The sequence below is a fragment of the Leptonotus elevatus genome, chromosome 1 (genome assembly GCF_054856555.1).
Source record: "Leptonotus elevatus isolate MCC_2025b chromosome 1, RoL_Lele_1.0, whole genome shotgun sequence".
In the NCBI taxonomy this organism is placed as follows: Eukaryota; Metazoa; Chordata; class Actinopteri; order Syngnathiformes; family Syngnathidae; genus Leptonotus; species Leptonotus elevatus.
This window is the reverse complement of record NC_141239.1, coordinates 19,881,763-19,899,302: the sequence shown is the minus strand read 5'-3', so window position 1 is coordinate 19,899,302 and position 17,540 is coordinate 19,881,763. Positions and strand designations below refer to the sequence as shown.

Here is a 17,540-nt window from a genome sequence, read left to right as displayed (position 1 = left end):
TCGCTCCCGTGGTGTTTGCCAACACAAGCATATCACTTTAGAGGCCTGTCAGCCACCACCCTGAGGTGTTGTGGCGGGACAAGACCAAGTCATGCAACGGAGCTCGCAGGCTCACGGCCCATTACTTGACTGGTCTGCTGCCTCAAGAACAACGCTGGGAGACGAAACACCGCGGTCAATGGAGATCGAATCCAGGCGGAATTCAAACTACTTCATTAAAATGCTTCGAAGGACACCGGAAGGAAGTCATTTATGAGCATCCAGCATCTAATCAATAAACAGCAAGGGTTCAAAAAAAAAAAAAAGAATCACACTATCAAAATATTAAACTGTCAAAAGATGTTGCTGTGCCAAAATGGCAACAACAAAAAAAAGACCTACAAAAGTACTACATTGATGTTTGATGCATCATGGAAATCCTTACGCGAGTCGCAGTTCTGAGCATAATCAATAAGTGTTCAGCGTTTTGGTAATGTTATGACATCATTACTGCTTTTTTGTGCATGACCTCACCACTGACCTTTCGTCTCAGATCTGTTAGAGCTATTAAAAAAATGTCAAAAGTCTAATATTCTAGAACTTATAATGGGTTAAGAATAAAAAATAGACCACAGTCATGAGTGACAATTTTTTTCCCAGTCAAAGTTCTCAATAACTGAAAAATGCTTTAAAAAATAACTGTTAGTTATTTTTTAAATATATATAATACAGTAAAATAAAATATTTACATCATGAAAAAAATCCCAATATACACTTCGAAAGTAAAAATTATTTGAGAAAATAAGAAATCTGAAAGTATACACACGATCTAAAAAATGGAAATGTTATGATAAAAACTACAAATTACAAGCTTAAGAAAATAAAGATCTAATGATGAAATGTAGCAAAAATATATACAATCTTCAAAATGTTTTAACTGCAGTGATACTAAACTAACGAATACACACAATAAATAAAATTATACAAAATGAAAAATAAATTAATGGTACATAAAAACTAAAATAAAATGCAAAACACAAAGAAGCTTCCACTCATCATTCAAACAGCAGAAAAACGAGAGCGAAAATGTCATGGTTTTCAAGGAAGCTGATCATTATAATTACAAAACAACAAAATGTTTGCGTCCCAAGATGGCTGAGAGATGATGTCACGAGACTCAAGTGCAAATGGCTTGAAGGAGCCTTGGAATCAATACAAGCGTCTCCATGTGTGAAAATAATTGTTGTTTTTCATGTAATCCAACTGGTTGCAGGAAAGCATATCACCAAATACGAAGTTGTAAAAGCGTATAAATGCATTAACTGAACGCGTGGTACACAGCGATGAAGACGACGACGACGACGATGAGGAGTGTGCGTGTGCGTGTGCGTGTGCGCGTGTGCGTGTGCGTGTGTGTGTGTGTATCCTGTATGTAGGCGCCGCTGGGCCCCCCGTGGGTGCTCGCACGCCGCCGGCCCACGCACACACTCAACTCACTCACCGTCCAGCGTGTCGTTCCCGCGGCTGCAGTTGCTGCAAATGTGCTTGATTTCCTTGCCGATGTGACAGTGGATGGCGAAGGGCGTGTTGTTGTTGTTGTTGTAGTGCGCGTCGGCGGCGTGCTGGCCCTTCTTGCCGCCCATGGACATGATGCGAGCCAGGCTGAACGCGTTCTTCTTGGGCTTCTCCGCGGCCAGCGCCACGGCCGGGGGGGCGGGCGCCGCGCTGTGCTGGGCGAGCCACCAGGCGCCGTGCATGGTGGTGGGCGCGGGGTCCGCGCTCGGGTAGTGCGCCGTCTTGAACATTTCGCTCCGGCCCTGCTGACGGAAACGTGGAGCGCGAGAGGGACTTGACGGACGGCAGTGTGGAGCTGCAGTCTGCGGTAGTCTATTGTAGCTAATTCGCCATCGGGGGAGCAGAGCGGCGCGCCTCGCTGATTGGTTGAGCCGTGCGCGCCTCTAATAGGCAAGCACTGGCAGGCGAGCTTATTATGCCTGGTCACGTGATAAAGGCGCGCGCGCGCGCACATACAGAGGATGTGCTTGGACGACAATCAGGTCAAGCAAAAACAGTTGATAAAGCGATGAACACGTTGACGTTAGGTTTTGTTTATTTGTATTTATCACTTTATTTGACCCAGAAAGCAATATAATCATTTGTGTGTCTTTCAAAACGGATATATATTTTGTAATATTTTTTTATTTTAATTTAAAATTATTTTATAAAGTCATCACAACATTGAATCACTGTTGTTTGCAAGGGATAGGGACCAACTGTGCCACAAAACGTGAAAATCCCCCACCGTAAAGGTGTCCGTCATTGCATTTAGATGCCAACAGATGGCGGCAAAGCACTTAAAACAGAGGTAATCATACAGCATCAACACCATGCATCCAGGATGTACAAAATCAGGAACTCATGTTACATATTAGGGGTGGGAATCTTTGAATGTCTCACGATTCGATTCCGATTTTTGGGTGCACGATTTGATTCATAATTGATTTTCGATTAGGGCCGATTTTTGATTCAAAATGATTTGATTGACAATGATTTTTGCTTCAATGTATAGATGTTCAAGGAATCGTAATGATTTACTCCAGTCTGACTCGCTAATGCTAATTAGTGCTCTACTCGCGGCACTTTTAGCACTCAAAAGAACGGCTCCACGCTGCAAAAAAAACAACTTTTATTGGAATAACTTGATCGTGACTTTTTCCTTCTACTCTCTGATGTGGCTACAACTTAACAGTGTATCAGACTGCGTGGCACCACACTGCCCCTAAGTGGCCAAATCGGGTACAACATGAACAGCGCTTAGAATAAAGGCACACACAAATAAATGGAAGACAGTATAAAATAATTTCAATAAAATCGATTCTGAATTGTACTAAAAGAGAATCGCGATTCGTATAAGAATTTATTTTTTGGCACACCCCTATTACATATGATTGTATTTAGTAGTTACATTTTTCAACTCAAAAAAAACACCTTCATATGACACATTCAATATTAGCTAGCATACTAACCTAACACACTGATGTAGCATCACATATGAGCATAACAATATGCACAATAAGATACAAGACATTACATTGCACAAAAGATACATTAAAAATGTTATGGAAAAGAAAATCGGAACTTGTAGATTCTAAAGTGGACTACATGGGCTATGAGTAGTTGTATCAAGTAGGAACATACAACTTTCAGTTTCACTCTTGCGGTGCACCAGGGGTATTCAGGGACCGCCCACAAAACACAACATCTACTGTACCTCAAATGCAGATGAAAAAAAACACTATCAATGAATTAAATCTAAAAACCATAAATAATCCACAACAACAAGACAAAGTAATACAGAAGCTTGTCAAAAAATTTGAAATATCCTCAAAAAGTTGAATAATTTCATTCAAAAAGTCAAACTTTCAAAGATTATAGATTCAGGGCCCACAACTTAAGTGATTTCAAGTATTTATTTATTTTTATTTTTACATCATTTGGGCTTCCAGCTCATAAAACTCATGAAAACAGGATGTCAAAAAATTTGAATAATGTGAAGAAATCACCATGCATACTTCCCAGTCTTTTTTTTGCATGGGAAAAAAAGATGGATGGATGATGGTATTTTCAAAACGATATGTCAATCTTCAATAATTGGTTGGATTCCCTTTGCCTTAACCACTGCCTCGATGCGCCGTGATACTGTATTGTGGCCCTTGTTTTCCTCTTGTAATATAGTACTATCAAGAGGAAAATGAGGACCACCAGACACAAAAAACAAAGAGATCACAGCAAGCATCAAGAAAGCCTGTGCTTCCAGGACCCCCAGGCAATGCCACGGTGCACCGAGGCAGTGATTAAGGCAAAGGGAATCCAACCAACTATTGAAGATTGAAATATCGTTTTGAAAATACCATCCATCTTTTTTTCCCACTTTAGAATTTACAAGTTACGATTTTCTTTTCCATAACATTTTTTTATTATTATTATTGTTATGCTCATATGTGATGCCACATCGGTTTGTGCTAGTAGTGTGTTAGGTTAGTATGCTAGCTAATATTGAATGTGTCATATGAAGGTGGTTTGTTTGAGTTGAAAAAAACTGGGAAGTATGCATGGTGATTTTTTTCACATTATTCAAATTTTTTGACATCCTGTTTTCATGGGTTTTATGAGCTGGAAGCCCAAATAATGTACAAATAAACAAATAAGTACTTTAAATCACTTAAATTGTGGGCCCTAAATGTATAATCTATGAAAGATTGACATTTTGAATGGAATTAATGAAAATATTCAACTTTTTGAGGATATTCCAAAAAAAATTACAAGCACCTGTACATTTATGGCTTTCACCTTTTTTTTTTGTATTTATGTATTAAGTGCATAAGAATAGTTCCGCCTCTACAAGGCTGTGGTTTTGTGCTGTACAATTGCTGGTCCAAGGATGAAAACATGGACACTTGCAATGCGAGTGACACAGTTCAGCGCAGTTCACTTGCACTCTCACAGGTTAACTTTAAATGGTACATTATGACTTTGACTGCAACACTACAACATTGCGACCGGGACCAAAATGGACACTCCTCAAGGCGACTACGAATGGCGCAATAACAATTCACAAAGTAAACACACACACACAACAACAACACCAAAAACCTTGGCCCGGATTAGCGTTGAACTGCTTTTGGTCAACCTTGATAAAGATGTCGAATGCCACGTACTGTACACCAAGGTCAACCAAGTTTTCAATCACTGTGTTCTATGAGGAACTGGCCCACAGCTACTGACCCAGTTCTACCACAGCGACACACAACTGACCCACATGGCTACTGAGATTTTATTTTCATATTTTATAATAATAATAATATCAGGTTGTCTCATATAATTTCGTATATACGTATAGACAAGTCAGATTTCCAATACTTTTTGTGTTCCAACAATCAAAACATCTATATGACGATGTGTCCATGCACCACATACACACAGTATAGTGTAGCACACCAATGTACCATGACAGATGATAATGGGAGCAACATGAAATTATCCAATTTGACTTAATTTTTGCCAATTTTTTTGGTTTCAATTACTAACACTCACTTTCATTCACAAGCTGTCAATGGCCGCAGCTTACACTGAGTAACTCAACACACAAACTAGGTGAAAGTTAGCCACTAAACAGCCAGCACTATCCTTAGCAAACAATGGCTAAATCAACACTGATTAAAACAGGCCAGGCCACGCCTTAAAAAAGCCACACACACACATTCAAAGTCACAGATATTTCGGTGTAGAATATGGTGATGGCAAGCTCAGGTGGACAAAAGTGATTCCTGTACACCAAATGCTTATTTTGAATTGTTATGATGTGTAAAGCTGGAACATTTTAGTCTTAAAATTAGGGGTGTAAGGTGATTACATTTTTTAACTCATTCAAGAAAAGATTATTAAAAATCAGGGGCTTCAGGCGATTCAAATTTGTAATCGTAATTAATTGCATGACTTCACTAGTTACCTCACGATTAATCACAAATTTTATATCTGTTCTAAATGTACAATAATTTTTTTTTCCAGGTTTGCATACTCTTGCTAACAAAAGTGAAAAAAAAAAGAGTCAAATTAATAGAAATAGTTCAAATGAGTTTTTGACGTGTATAGCAGTCAACGGCAGTGAATGAGTTAATTGTAATTAATCACATGACTTCAATAGTAAGCGCAAATTTTATCTGTTCTAAATGGACAATAAAATGTATACTAAAAAGTTTTCATACTCAACAAACATGAGGGGGGAAAGTACCAAAAAAAAAGTGTAGAAATATGGCTGCATCTTTTAGTCATTGATACAGAAATTTCATAATAAATCATAAAATTTAGTTAAAATTAAAAAGATGTACTGTACTATTAAACAATATTGATTTGTGTTGAGGTCATTTCCTGCCACTCGATGGCATAATTTCATTTGTAAGACGTTGGTAATTTCAGTGCATTTTTCTTTTCATAATAAGAGCTATCTAATCTTTAACATGAGGTAACATTTTAAAAATTGTAAAATATAACTTGATCCCAGTCTCCGCAAATATATGCATTATTATTAAATTTATTACTGCTAAATTTTGACATGGACGTGTCTGCTGTGTGGAATTCACCCAGTACAGGATTTCCAAGGAAGGGGCGGTCATTAATTGCACGTAAAAAAAAAATAATTTGTGGCGTTAAAGGAACTTTAAATTAACTCAAAATGAACACACACATTTTGACACCACTAATTAAAATATGAAGTGGTACCGTCCCCGCACAACATTTTATAGGTCATGTCATGTTCATCTCCATATTATCAGAATCAGAATCGGAACAATAGGGATTATCCACAATTAACCGCAAACTGTAAAGCTACACAGCCACTGACACTGCAGTGCCTCACTTATTTATGAAGCGCAAAAATTGACAACAGACATGAATGTAACGCGAGCAAAGTAACAAACAAGCGCCTGGGGGGCGCACAGAAGCAGCATTGGGAGCTTGATCAGCACTTCAAATAGCTCAGCCTCATTTGAGAGGCGCATTAAATATTCCCTATAGGCCCTGGTGTTACTTTATCAGCAGATAGCACAAATGTGGGTAATTGTTAACGCTGGTGTCAAACATTGGAGAGATCAGACGATTCCGAGCAGATCGCATTTCTAGCACAAAAGAAAATTCTCATGATAAACTTAACTCATTCGCTGCCATTAACGGCTATAGATGTCAATTTTTTTTTTTTACTATTTCTATTAGTTAACAATGTTTCCCCACTTTTGTTAACAAGAGTATGAAAACCTATAAAAAAAAATTTGGTACATTAAGAACAGATATAAAAGTTGTGATTAATCGTGAGTTAACTAGTGAAGTCATGTGATTAATTACGCGAAAAAATATATCGCCTGACGCCCCTAATTTTTTAATAATCTTTTATTTTTATTATTTTTTAAGAAAAAAAGAAAAGATCATAAAAAAATGTTTTTTTAAATGTTTTTAAAATTACTTCTTTTTTTAAAACGAAGAAAAGATTATTAAAAATTAGGAGCGTCAGGTGATTCATTTTTTTTCGTAATCAATCGCATGACTTTACTAGTTAACTCACGATTAATCACAAATTTTATATCTGTTCTAAATGTAATTTTTTTTCTAGGTTTTCATACTCTGGTTAACAAAAGTGGAAAAAATGCTAAACTAATAGAAATAGTTCAAATTAATTGTTAACGTCTATAGCCGTCAATGGCAGTGAATGAGTTAAAAAGGAAGTGATGATTATCCAGATACTCTGACTTCCTCCCACAAAAAAAAAAAAAACCCATAAAAAAGCAGACATCTCATGTCCTGTAATTGTAACCTTAATGAGGAGAAGTGCAATAGAAAATGGATGGCTCTTGAACTTAGAAACTTGTGACACAGGCAACACAAGTGCATTTAAGTCTGACATTGCCCCCCTCCCTCCCCACCTCCCAACTAGTTTAAACCGGCTTCCATTGTGATGCAGGTTTTAGTTGAGAAAGGAAAAAAAAGAGAAAAAGTTGTGACTGGACAGCCTGTCACTACAAATCTGTTCCTTCTGTCCATATCGCTCTGTCCCTACCCATCTGTCATTTTCACCCTGCATTCATCCTCACTACTCGCTCATGTGCTGCATTGCTTACACTCTTACCTTATCCACTAAACCCCAGATGCACACTTTCAATGATATTCATCTGTTTGAAGAAACTGATCGTGCAATGATTTCTCACAGTAATTATCAACAACTTAGGAAACTGAAAAATTGGGCAATATGCAACACTATTTCTATAAATAGCCGCAACGGTTTACATTTTCGAATGTTCACTTCAACAACATTCCTAGGAAATCGCGTTGCTGCATCATTGGTAAGCTATTTTTTAGGGCAAACTGTCGATCTACTCATGTGGTCTTTGGGGGCTACCTGCTGCCCACCTGCACCATGTTGGTGACTCCTGATCTACACAAATTTGCATTGTTTATGTCATTTCGCCAGTATATACAGTACATCTCCCCCAACCCCTAAAATATTTTTTTTTAAGTGAAGCTCAGTAAATCCAGTAGGTATGCACATCATTCTAGAGCTTCAACAAAGAGCAAAAATCTTGCAGTGTCACTTCACTCACTCCAAAAAGTAGCCTTTACAATGCTGCCACCTAGCAGGCCATATTAGTAACTTAAAAAAACCCTTGCAGATACTGTAATGTAAAGTGCAGTCCATTCCACTGCTCCTATTTTAATTTATTTTAAGTTTACAAAGAAAGTGACGGTTGTTCTAATAAATAAATGGATGGATGAATGAATGAATGAATGAATGAATGAATGAATGAATAAATAAATCAATACATCAATAAACCTGGCCTCTTTTAAGCGTTTGTAGTACGTAATGACGTCACGTCAAATTATAGACAGTCTACGTACAAAACCCAGATATTTCTACTCAAAATTACGTTACAATTAACTTGAATGAAAATTTCAAATATTCAAAATACAATTATCCTTCTAGTAGTAACAAAGACGTTGTTGCTGTCAACAATATGAATTCGGGATTGCTAAACTTAGTTTGCAAATGTTCCCCCCCCCCCCCCCAAAAAAAAAAAATCCGGATACGATAGTCAATTTTACCTTTTAAATGATGAATCCGCTTGCCACATCTACGCCCAAAGACATTCGTGATACCCATAGTGTGATCGTTTCCACTTCACTGCCAGTGCATTTACACTGCACTTCCACCGACGGTAATCGAATGTAAACAGCTCTTTTAACGCAGTCAGGCGTGATGACGTCATTGCCCAACGTCAGACGCTTTCCCACGGTTAACAGACATCTTTGCAGTGTGCACCTGTTAGAATCACTTCCTTATCCAAACACATTTGTCCATAACTGCAATGATATCCTGTTTCTACGGCGCCATATGAATGAAATTATTCAAAATCTACCAGCGTGTCTACAGCGTAGATTAAAAAGTCGCCGTTTTACTGGCACGTAGCTGCATGAAATGCATTCAACTTGGTTGTTCACTTGCCTGCTGTTGCAGAACTGTCTCCACCTCACTAGAGGGCAGTAGCGCTCCATGGACTGCTTCTACCTTATGCACATTGCAATCGAGTTGATTTAGCAACACAAAACAATCCAATAATCGATAATCAGGCCTAATGTGATTATGTTACCTGTCTCCTGATTAAAACATGAAACACAATAAATAATAATCATAATAATCATCATCATCATCATCATCATCATTATTATTATATTTGTTTTTTAAGTAGGCTACACGTGATGAGCCTTTTTCCATTGACTTTAGGTCCAGAGTCTCCTCCCCTCTTGTTACAGAGCACAGTCTACTCGACACTTTGTGTGAAGAAATGAGAGGAGCATGCCTGAAGCCTCCACTGATCAATGAACAGTCTGATGACGTGCCATGGTGTCACTTGCGGTGACTGCGAGCTGAAGTTTGAATGTAAACAAACAACCGCAGTAGTGTAGCAGCCGTTTGTTAGTTGGTCAGTGAGCAATACACCAAAGGAATGGTTCAAGTCCCCTGTCTCATTTAGTCCTCTCTCGCTTCATTTGAACTCATTTCAGCGATGGCGCTCGTTCCTCTCACTGTAAATATATTCAAAACGGTTTAGCTCTACTCAAAACAAACAATGAAATGATATCATTAAAATCAATACGTCATTTTCCCACCTCAACCTGCTTGAAAAGAGTTCGCTGATGTATATAGTATTCACATCTAGCATTTTATGGGGAAACGTAAAAATGCAATTGTGCAAACTATTGTGTATTTTTTTTGTGTGAGTTTTACTGTAGGGATAAGATAACACTGTAAAGGACTGCTGAGTGGTGCATTGCAGCTGTGACTGAACTAACTTGGAGTGGCTGTTGAAGGGACCCTTACTCAGCAGAAATGCAGCAACATGGTGCACAGTGAGAGCGGCACCGGGGACAGCAACAATAAATAAAGGCCACTCAACATTTATCACACTCAATTAATAGATGCCTCGCTTTTCTGTTGAGAATATAAAGAGCGCATGACTGATTACAATGACACTGCTAAGTTTGCATTATGTGCTATGATTAGTCAAGAGGTGTGATGTCTAATCAAGACTTTAAAAAATAGACACCTCTCTTTTTTCATGAGTACAAATAAAAATGTGTAGTGACTGTAATTCCTGCTATTGTTAACACAATGGCATTAAATTGATTGATTTGATCTACCATATGTTTATTGCAATAGTAGTAATGTAGTCTATTAGTAGTGTTGATGCCGCGCTCCAATTAGTCACTACATGCCTCATCCACTTAAGAACAAAAAATGCCCCCCTCAAATACAGAACTCCTTTTTCCCGTCCGAAAACATAACTTGTTGTAAGTAACTGTAATTGTCTCTGTTCTCTTTTGTGGACACGAGGGCATAAAAGTGTGGCCTGCTAAAACCATTTTCATATAGTTGCTAAACAAAACAGCAGCAAATAAACTGTCTCTCTGACGTGTGGAGTCTCACTACAAGTTGTAGACAAGCTCCCTGCTCAGTAAACTCAGATTATGTGAATATTGAGACAGCATCTTGACTTCAGTTCATTATTGTTCACGCACAGACATTTGAATTACTGTTGCTAACCAAAACAACAGCATCCACTGATGTAATGTAATTCCATAAAGTAAATAGATAAGGCTACAAATGGCCTGTGGGCTAGTTCAGTGTCAAGGGAATCAGAAGTGGTGGGCTATACTGCATATTTTGGTATCGATCCGACACCAAGTAAATACAGGGCCAGTATCACAGATACCGATACCAATACCGATACTTTTCTATAATTAAAGTAGATGCATAATAAATTTTCTTAATCTCAATAATAAAATAAAAAATCATGATGTTTTCATTATTATTATTATTATTATTATTATTATTATTATTATTATTATTATTAACTCATTCACTGCCATTGACGGCTATAGACGTCCAAAATTCATTTGAAGTATTTCTATTTAACATTTTTTCCACTTTTGTTAACAAGAGTATGAAAACCGAGATTTTTTTTTACTATACATTTAGAACAGATATAAACATTTTTGATTATTCGTAAATTAACAATTGAAGTCATGCAGTCAATTACAATCAAAAATTTAAATCGCCTGATACGATTTAAAAAAAGAAAAGAAAAGATTATAAAAAATTTGGGGCGTCAGGCGATTCTGTTCTGAATGTACAATTAAAAAAAAATCGAGGTTTTCATACTCTTGTTAACAAAAGTGAAAAAAAAACTTAAACTAATAGAAATAGTTCAAATGAATTTTTGACGTCTATAACCATCAATGGCAGTGAATAAGTTAAAAAGTTAAAAGCTAGGACACAATTAGGTCAAAGGTTTCTTGGTAAACAGAAAAATTGGACTTTTTCTCCATTTGTTGCCAATATCTCGTTTTTTTTTTCAACCCGGGGGCCAATTGTGGCCCGCAGGATAATATTTTGCGGCCCGTTACTTCACAATATTTTTTGTAGAATTGTTGTAGTTTTTTTTTTTTTTTAATACTTGAACTCCTTTTTCTTTGGAATACTTTATGCGGCCCAGACACACCCACATACTGTTATGTTTTGAGTTGGCTGGCCTGCGCTCAGTATTTGTGTTTGTTGCAGCTGCTGACCACTGGGGGGAGCCATGGCCATCCACACACCTGTTTTGTGTTGATTAACCTGCCTATTTATGGGCAGCTGAGAGTAAACCAGTTTGTCGGACTAATCCTCTTGCTGATCCCCTTTGCCCAACTAGTCTCGACCTCCCGGTTACCTGTTCCTCGTCCTCGCCTTTGATTCCTGTCTCGGCTTGATCTTGTGCTTGTTTGATTTTTTTTTTGTAAGTATTCCTGTTTCGGTAGTTTTTATTCTTGCCAAGCTCCTTTTGTGAAGTACTTCGGCAAATTGTTAGCATGCGTTTTTTGTTTGTTAGTCCTTGCAAGTGAACTATTGTATTTTTGTGTGTCGCAATAAATTTTGTTAAACTTGATTTGCTTGTCCGTGTTTTTGGGACCCTCACATTTGAACATAACACATACATAGAGTATGTGGGTGTGTCTGGGCCGCATAAAGTATTCTCCAGCGGCCTCAACATAAGTTGAGTATGAGACCCCTGGTTTAGAAACTACTATGTAAAAATAAAATACACATTTTCCGTTCATTACTTTTTGTTTCTGTTATTTTTTTTAAAAAAGTAGCAAAAATATAACAAATGAACTCATTCACTGCCATTGACGCCTATAGACGTCAAAAATGTATTTGAACTATTGCTATTACTTTAACATATTTTTCCACTTTTGTTAACAAGAGTATGAAAACCTAGATTTTTCTTTATTGTAGATATAGAACAGATATAAAATCGTGAGTTAGCTAGTGAAGTCATGCGACAAATTTTAATCGCCTGACGCTCCTAATTTTTACTAATCTTTTCTTTTTTCAATAAATTTTTTTAAAGAAGAAAAGATTATTAAAAATTAGGAGTGTCAGGTGATTAATTTGTTTAATTGTAATTAATCGCATGACTTTACTTTAACTCACGATTAAAAAAAAAAAGAGTATTAAAAATGAGGGGCGTCAGGTGATTGATTTTTTAAAATTGTAATTAATCGCATTACTTCACAAGTTAACTCATTATTAATCACAAATTTTATATCTGTTCTAAATGTACAAAAATAATAATTCTAGGTTTTCATACTCTTGTTAACAAAAGTGGAAAAAAAATGTTATACTAATACAAATAGTTAAAATAAATTTTTGACGTCTATAGGCGTCAATGGCAGTGAATGAGTAAACCTTAAGTTAAAAACGAAGCCGGAGAACAAATGTTTTGCTTGCTTGTTTGCGCTGCTAAGTCACAAGAGGGGAATGGGGGGGTTTGTGGTGAGTCTGACAGAACCGCAGCAGTGCAGACAAGACTGAAACTGAAACTACTGTATCGCTCATCGCGCTAGAATTGATCCGATATCGATAGTAAGTCACTGACTTGGTATCAATTTGATCGATATTTGGATCGATCCGCCAACCGCTACGATCTTCTCTCTGTCCTCAGTTGCTTAAATATTGCATATGCTGTCTTGCCTCTCCGTGCCCAATGAGCTGACACACTTACTATAAATATGAACCATAAGCACATTGTCATGCAGCTTTCTTTCTGCTTGCTTGGTGGTTAAATCAACACGCACGCACGCACGCACGCACGCACACACGCGCACAAAGAAAAAGGTGTTATTAATCTCAGCTGGCTTGTGGGAAGCACATCAGTCAGGAGCTTTCCCATTTCCCACCAAGTGTGCCACGTAACAGCCATTAAATGAGACTGAAAGAAGCACACGGTTCCATTATTATTGAAACCTTCTTTCTTTTCTCAGGGCAGTCTTGGATATTGCATTACTATTTTTACTCCCTTTTTTCCCCCCAGACTTATGTTTTATTCAGCACAAGAAGGCCCGCACGCAGCCAAGCGGGGAAGATGGATGTCTATTTTTTAAGATGCAAGACTTAACACAGACTGGACTGTCACTTTATGTGAGTGTTTGGGGGTTAACCATTCTTGCCACCTATGACCACCACAATTTCTGTGTTGAACACTTCACACCGCTTGGCGAACTGAATTGAGCTTTTCTCTCTCGCAAACATTTTAAAAGAGAATTATTGAAGGAAAAAAATCCACAATTTAAAACTTTTCTTAGGTTCTTGATAACATCTCTGTAGCATGCGTGTTGCTCATCAGTGGCTAACACTGATAGCTCATGCTAATCTAAGCTTCCAATAAAACTCAATGCAGTTTTGCTTACCTTGTGCAAAGCCCTCACAAAGGCACCGATTTACATTCATGACTCCACTTAACACAAATATCCACCACCTTTTTGTTAGATTAGGCGTCTTAATGTTTAGATAGACGACTTGAGCTAGGCCGCTGTCGCTGTTACCTGTCCTGACATGGCATCTTGCTATCTATCTGCACTCTGGCGTACTAATCCAGTTGAAACCATTTAAGACCAGTGGGTGGGCGGCCAAGACAATATTAGAGTAGACCCTATATTGAATAGATTAGACCTTCTTCCGCATGCAGCAGAAAGGCTCCACACCTGTGTACTCGATCTTTCTGACAACCAGTAAATAGTTCAAATGAGAATATGTAGTCTCCTACTTTTAATATTAGTATAGCGAGCATTCAAGATAAAAGAACCGGTGAAAGTTCCCATTGGAACTTTCCACCTTTGTCCAAAGTTTTGTTGAACATTTGAGTACCAATTATCAGAAGAGAACACCGCTAATGCTAGTTTGTGCTAATCCTGCAGCTCTGCTTACACTTTGGCTGTGACATCATAGTGTGTCGGCCTTCACTTGAATGTGGCTCTCTCACTCTGGATCATCGCTGGTCATTGGTTGACCAACTCATCAGGGGGGGGCAGTATGCTAATTAGCAGCAATATTGCTGAACAGTGGGGCGAAAGAGCGTACGTATTTACTTTGACACTCCAGACAGTGTCCCCATTTATTTGCAAACAATAAAAAGTATTTTTTTTATAACATAAACCCTAACTGCGTTTTCATTTCTCCCCACTACTAGATTGTACGTGCAAACCCGTTCCAAATCATCTGTCTTGATTGAAAGGCTTAGAGTGTGTGCCCAGCTGGCTCTGCTGCAGAAATGTGTCCCATCCCACCATGCATCTGGAGAATATTGATTGGACTCTTTTGGGCAGCTTGCCGCACACAGAACAAAAGGTACACTTTTAGAATCTTGCGGCTGCAGATCAGAGTCTGGTTTGATTTGCAATTTAGTAAATACAGATATTCAGTATGCGGTGTATGTACTACTTATACATGTATACACCAGGCCACCACACATTTGCAGAGATTATGTTGTGGGATTTGCGATATTACCATATGCAATGCGACGGATGTGAAGTAATTGGTATTTTTGATGTGGTAGTGCATATAAAATAATGTAACATTTTTGCATGATTTCTCACCTGTTTGTACGGACCACTGATGTTTTAAATGGTGTGAAAATTAAAAAGGGAGAAAAACATTTCACAAAGCTTTACTCCAAAATGCAATTGCCCGGTTTGAAAGCATGTTTCAAAATATAAAACAAATAACGTAAGTCGTGCTGAAATGTTATAAAAGTGGGCCTTGCTATTAGACTGGCATAGAGTAGTTACCGGTATATTAGGGGACATTTCCGTATTTACGTACTAGTTTAGAATCCACTGAATGCACTGAAAACATCAGTTTTTCAAGCATTTTTTTTCCACATCTAAGTATCAGAACACAAGACTTGTTGTTCTGTATTACAAAAACAAAATAGCTCCAATGTCTATGCTCAATCTCAGATTTGGGTTTTGCATGTTGTGAGTTTGAGATGTAACCAACATGAAACCAGAGAGCAGGTTTCCAAACAACAAGGGACATCTGAAAAAACTTACAGAGGGCAGGCTGCTTTATAATTGCCTAGATGCCACAATATAGTACCAAAGCACTACTTTTCGATTCAACACAGTACTCACCAGTCTCCTAGAAGCTCTCCCCTCAATTTGCTGGCACCAAAATGGCTACAAGTTGATGCCAGAGCACTACTTTTCTATTAGATTGGATTTGAGCTCCATCTTGGCATTTCAGAAAGAACACTAAATCAGCAAAGAGGTGAGTTTTTCAGCCACTACCAACTCAATGGTCATATGTGAACAAGCGTGTCCATGAGATGAAATAATTACACTAACTACAATTTTTTTCTTTATGATGGGGGAAAATGAGTTGTCCATTTGAGGTAGGTATTTAGTCTCTTCTTGATCATCCATCCGTCAGGCACAGCAATTCCTCCAAAAACATTGGTCGATTGAAATACTTCTCTGCTCTGTATTACATATCAAATACTTGTGTTGCCCCAGTTTCCCCTAATGTGAAATCGAGACGAATATCAATTCTATGTAGATGTATGTTTTGATGCTACTGATGAAAGCACCAATACAACTAAAATACGAAGACCTCCAACCAAGGCTGATTTGGTTTCGGATCAGCGCTAAATTGTGATCCGCATATGCCAGAATTCTGTTTTTATTTTGCCAACCTCTTTTATACCTTGGTTGGCTAATGAGTAAAGTGTTGTTTTTCCATCTGAAAAATGCTCACACAAAAGCTCATCCAAAAGCCACAACCTTGCCCACAATCCTTTTGGTTTCCTTGGCAATAAGCAAGCTAAATTCTGCTCTACTTCTTCAGGTGGAAGTGAGTCAACAGTGCTGTTGTACACGTCGCCCCCGTAGCGTCCGCACGCTCGACGAGTTTGTTGTAGAGTAGAGAGATAACAAATGCACAATGTTACCCACATCAAGCTGCTCTCAATAGGACACACGCACATAAACCCATTGGCAGGCCATTAATGCGTATCTAAAAGAAAATATGCATTCATGTGCTCAAACACAGATGGGAACTTCTTTTTTAAAAATTTTTTTTTACATAATACATACACACAATTGCTCATAATGTACACAATAATACACAATAATAGTAACCATGTGTTGGACCTCAAGTGTCTGTTTATACTGTCTATCTATCTATCTATCTATCTATCTATCTATCTATCTATCTATCTATCTATCTATCTATCTATCTATCTATCTATCTATCTATCTATCTATCTATCATGAATGGGTGTGACTCGAGACTGGCTTGCTTTGCATTTATATTGAACACCAGAGGCAGCATTGTGACATACTGTTTGACATCATCCTGGTCTTCACATGACAGCACAATATGGATGTGACATGTACAACAACAACAACCACAACGCAGGTCTTAGTATAAGCCATTGCACTCCCTCCACCCAAAAAGTCATGTCACCATAGCAACGGGATGCGAGCTTGTGAAAGGTGATGGAGACGTATAAATAATAGGAGTGCATTGCGGGATGCTTGGTTAATTTGGTCATTTTTTTGTTTGTTTGTCCACCAGCAGCACAGCATGGGGCTACTCCGGGACACGTTGACGCCTCTTCCTCTTACGTAATCGCGCTGGTAGTAATTACCAAGCATTAAAAACGCTGCTATTCACTTTAACATTTGCTATATGAGTCCACAAAGTTGCATAAGAACATCCAAGTGCCATTCGCCGCGGAGAATAAACATAGCCCAAAATGTGGGAGTATCAGATCAGTGACACTACCTACGGTTTGTTCAGCATGACGACATAATAAAAAATGATGATCCTACCTGTCCGCAGGTTGAAGGAGAAACGGGCTTCGACCAGATAGGGGGTGTCGCTCCTGGAGCGCAGTCTGCGGATCAGTCGACGGTCAGTGCTGTCCGGAGTGGTCGCCATCAACCCGGGCCAGGGTCCACCGGGGACTGCTGGCCGACTGGGGTGCGCTCAACCACCACAGCGGCGGCCACGCCGGGAAGAAGATATCGTTGAAGAAGAGGAAGAGGAGGAGGAAGAGAGAGAGAGAGAGAGAGAGACAGAAAGAGAGAGAGAGAGAGAGAGAGAGAGAGAGAGAGAGAGAGAGAATTCATTCACA

General features: G+C 38.4%; 1 protein-coding gene across 3 annotated transcripts in view; it reads right to left on the bottom strand.

The window, feature by feature from the left end:
- LOC147181181 (phosphatase and actin regulator 1-like) overlaps window positions 1–17,487 on the bottom strand; it is a 67,695-nt gene extending 50,208 nt beyond the window's left edge. The window contains exon 1 of one of the 3 annotated variants that reach the window (XM_086081645.1): window positions 17,236–17,487. In XM_086081645.1, the coding sequence (XP_085937771.1) occupies window positions 17,236–17,344 (109 nt within the window). In that variant the 5' untranslated portion in view covers window positions 17,345–17,487. Of the gene's footprint in view, window positions 1–1,480; window positions 1,934–8,625; window positions 8,761–17,235 lie in introns of those variants that run through there. The other 2 variants (XM_086081646.1, XM_086081643.1) reach the window with 2 other exon arrangements.
- Window positions 17,488–17,540: the final 53 nt, after the last annotated feature.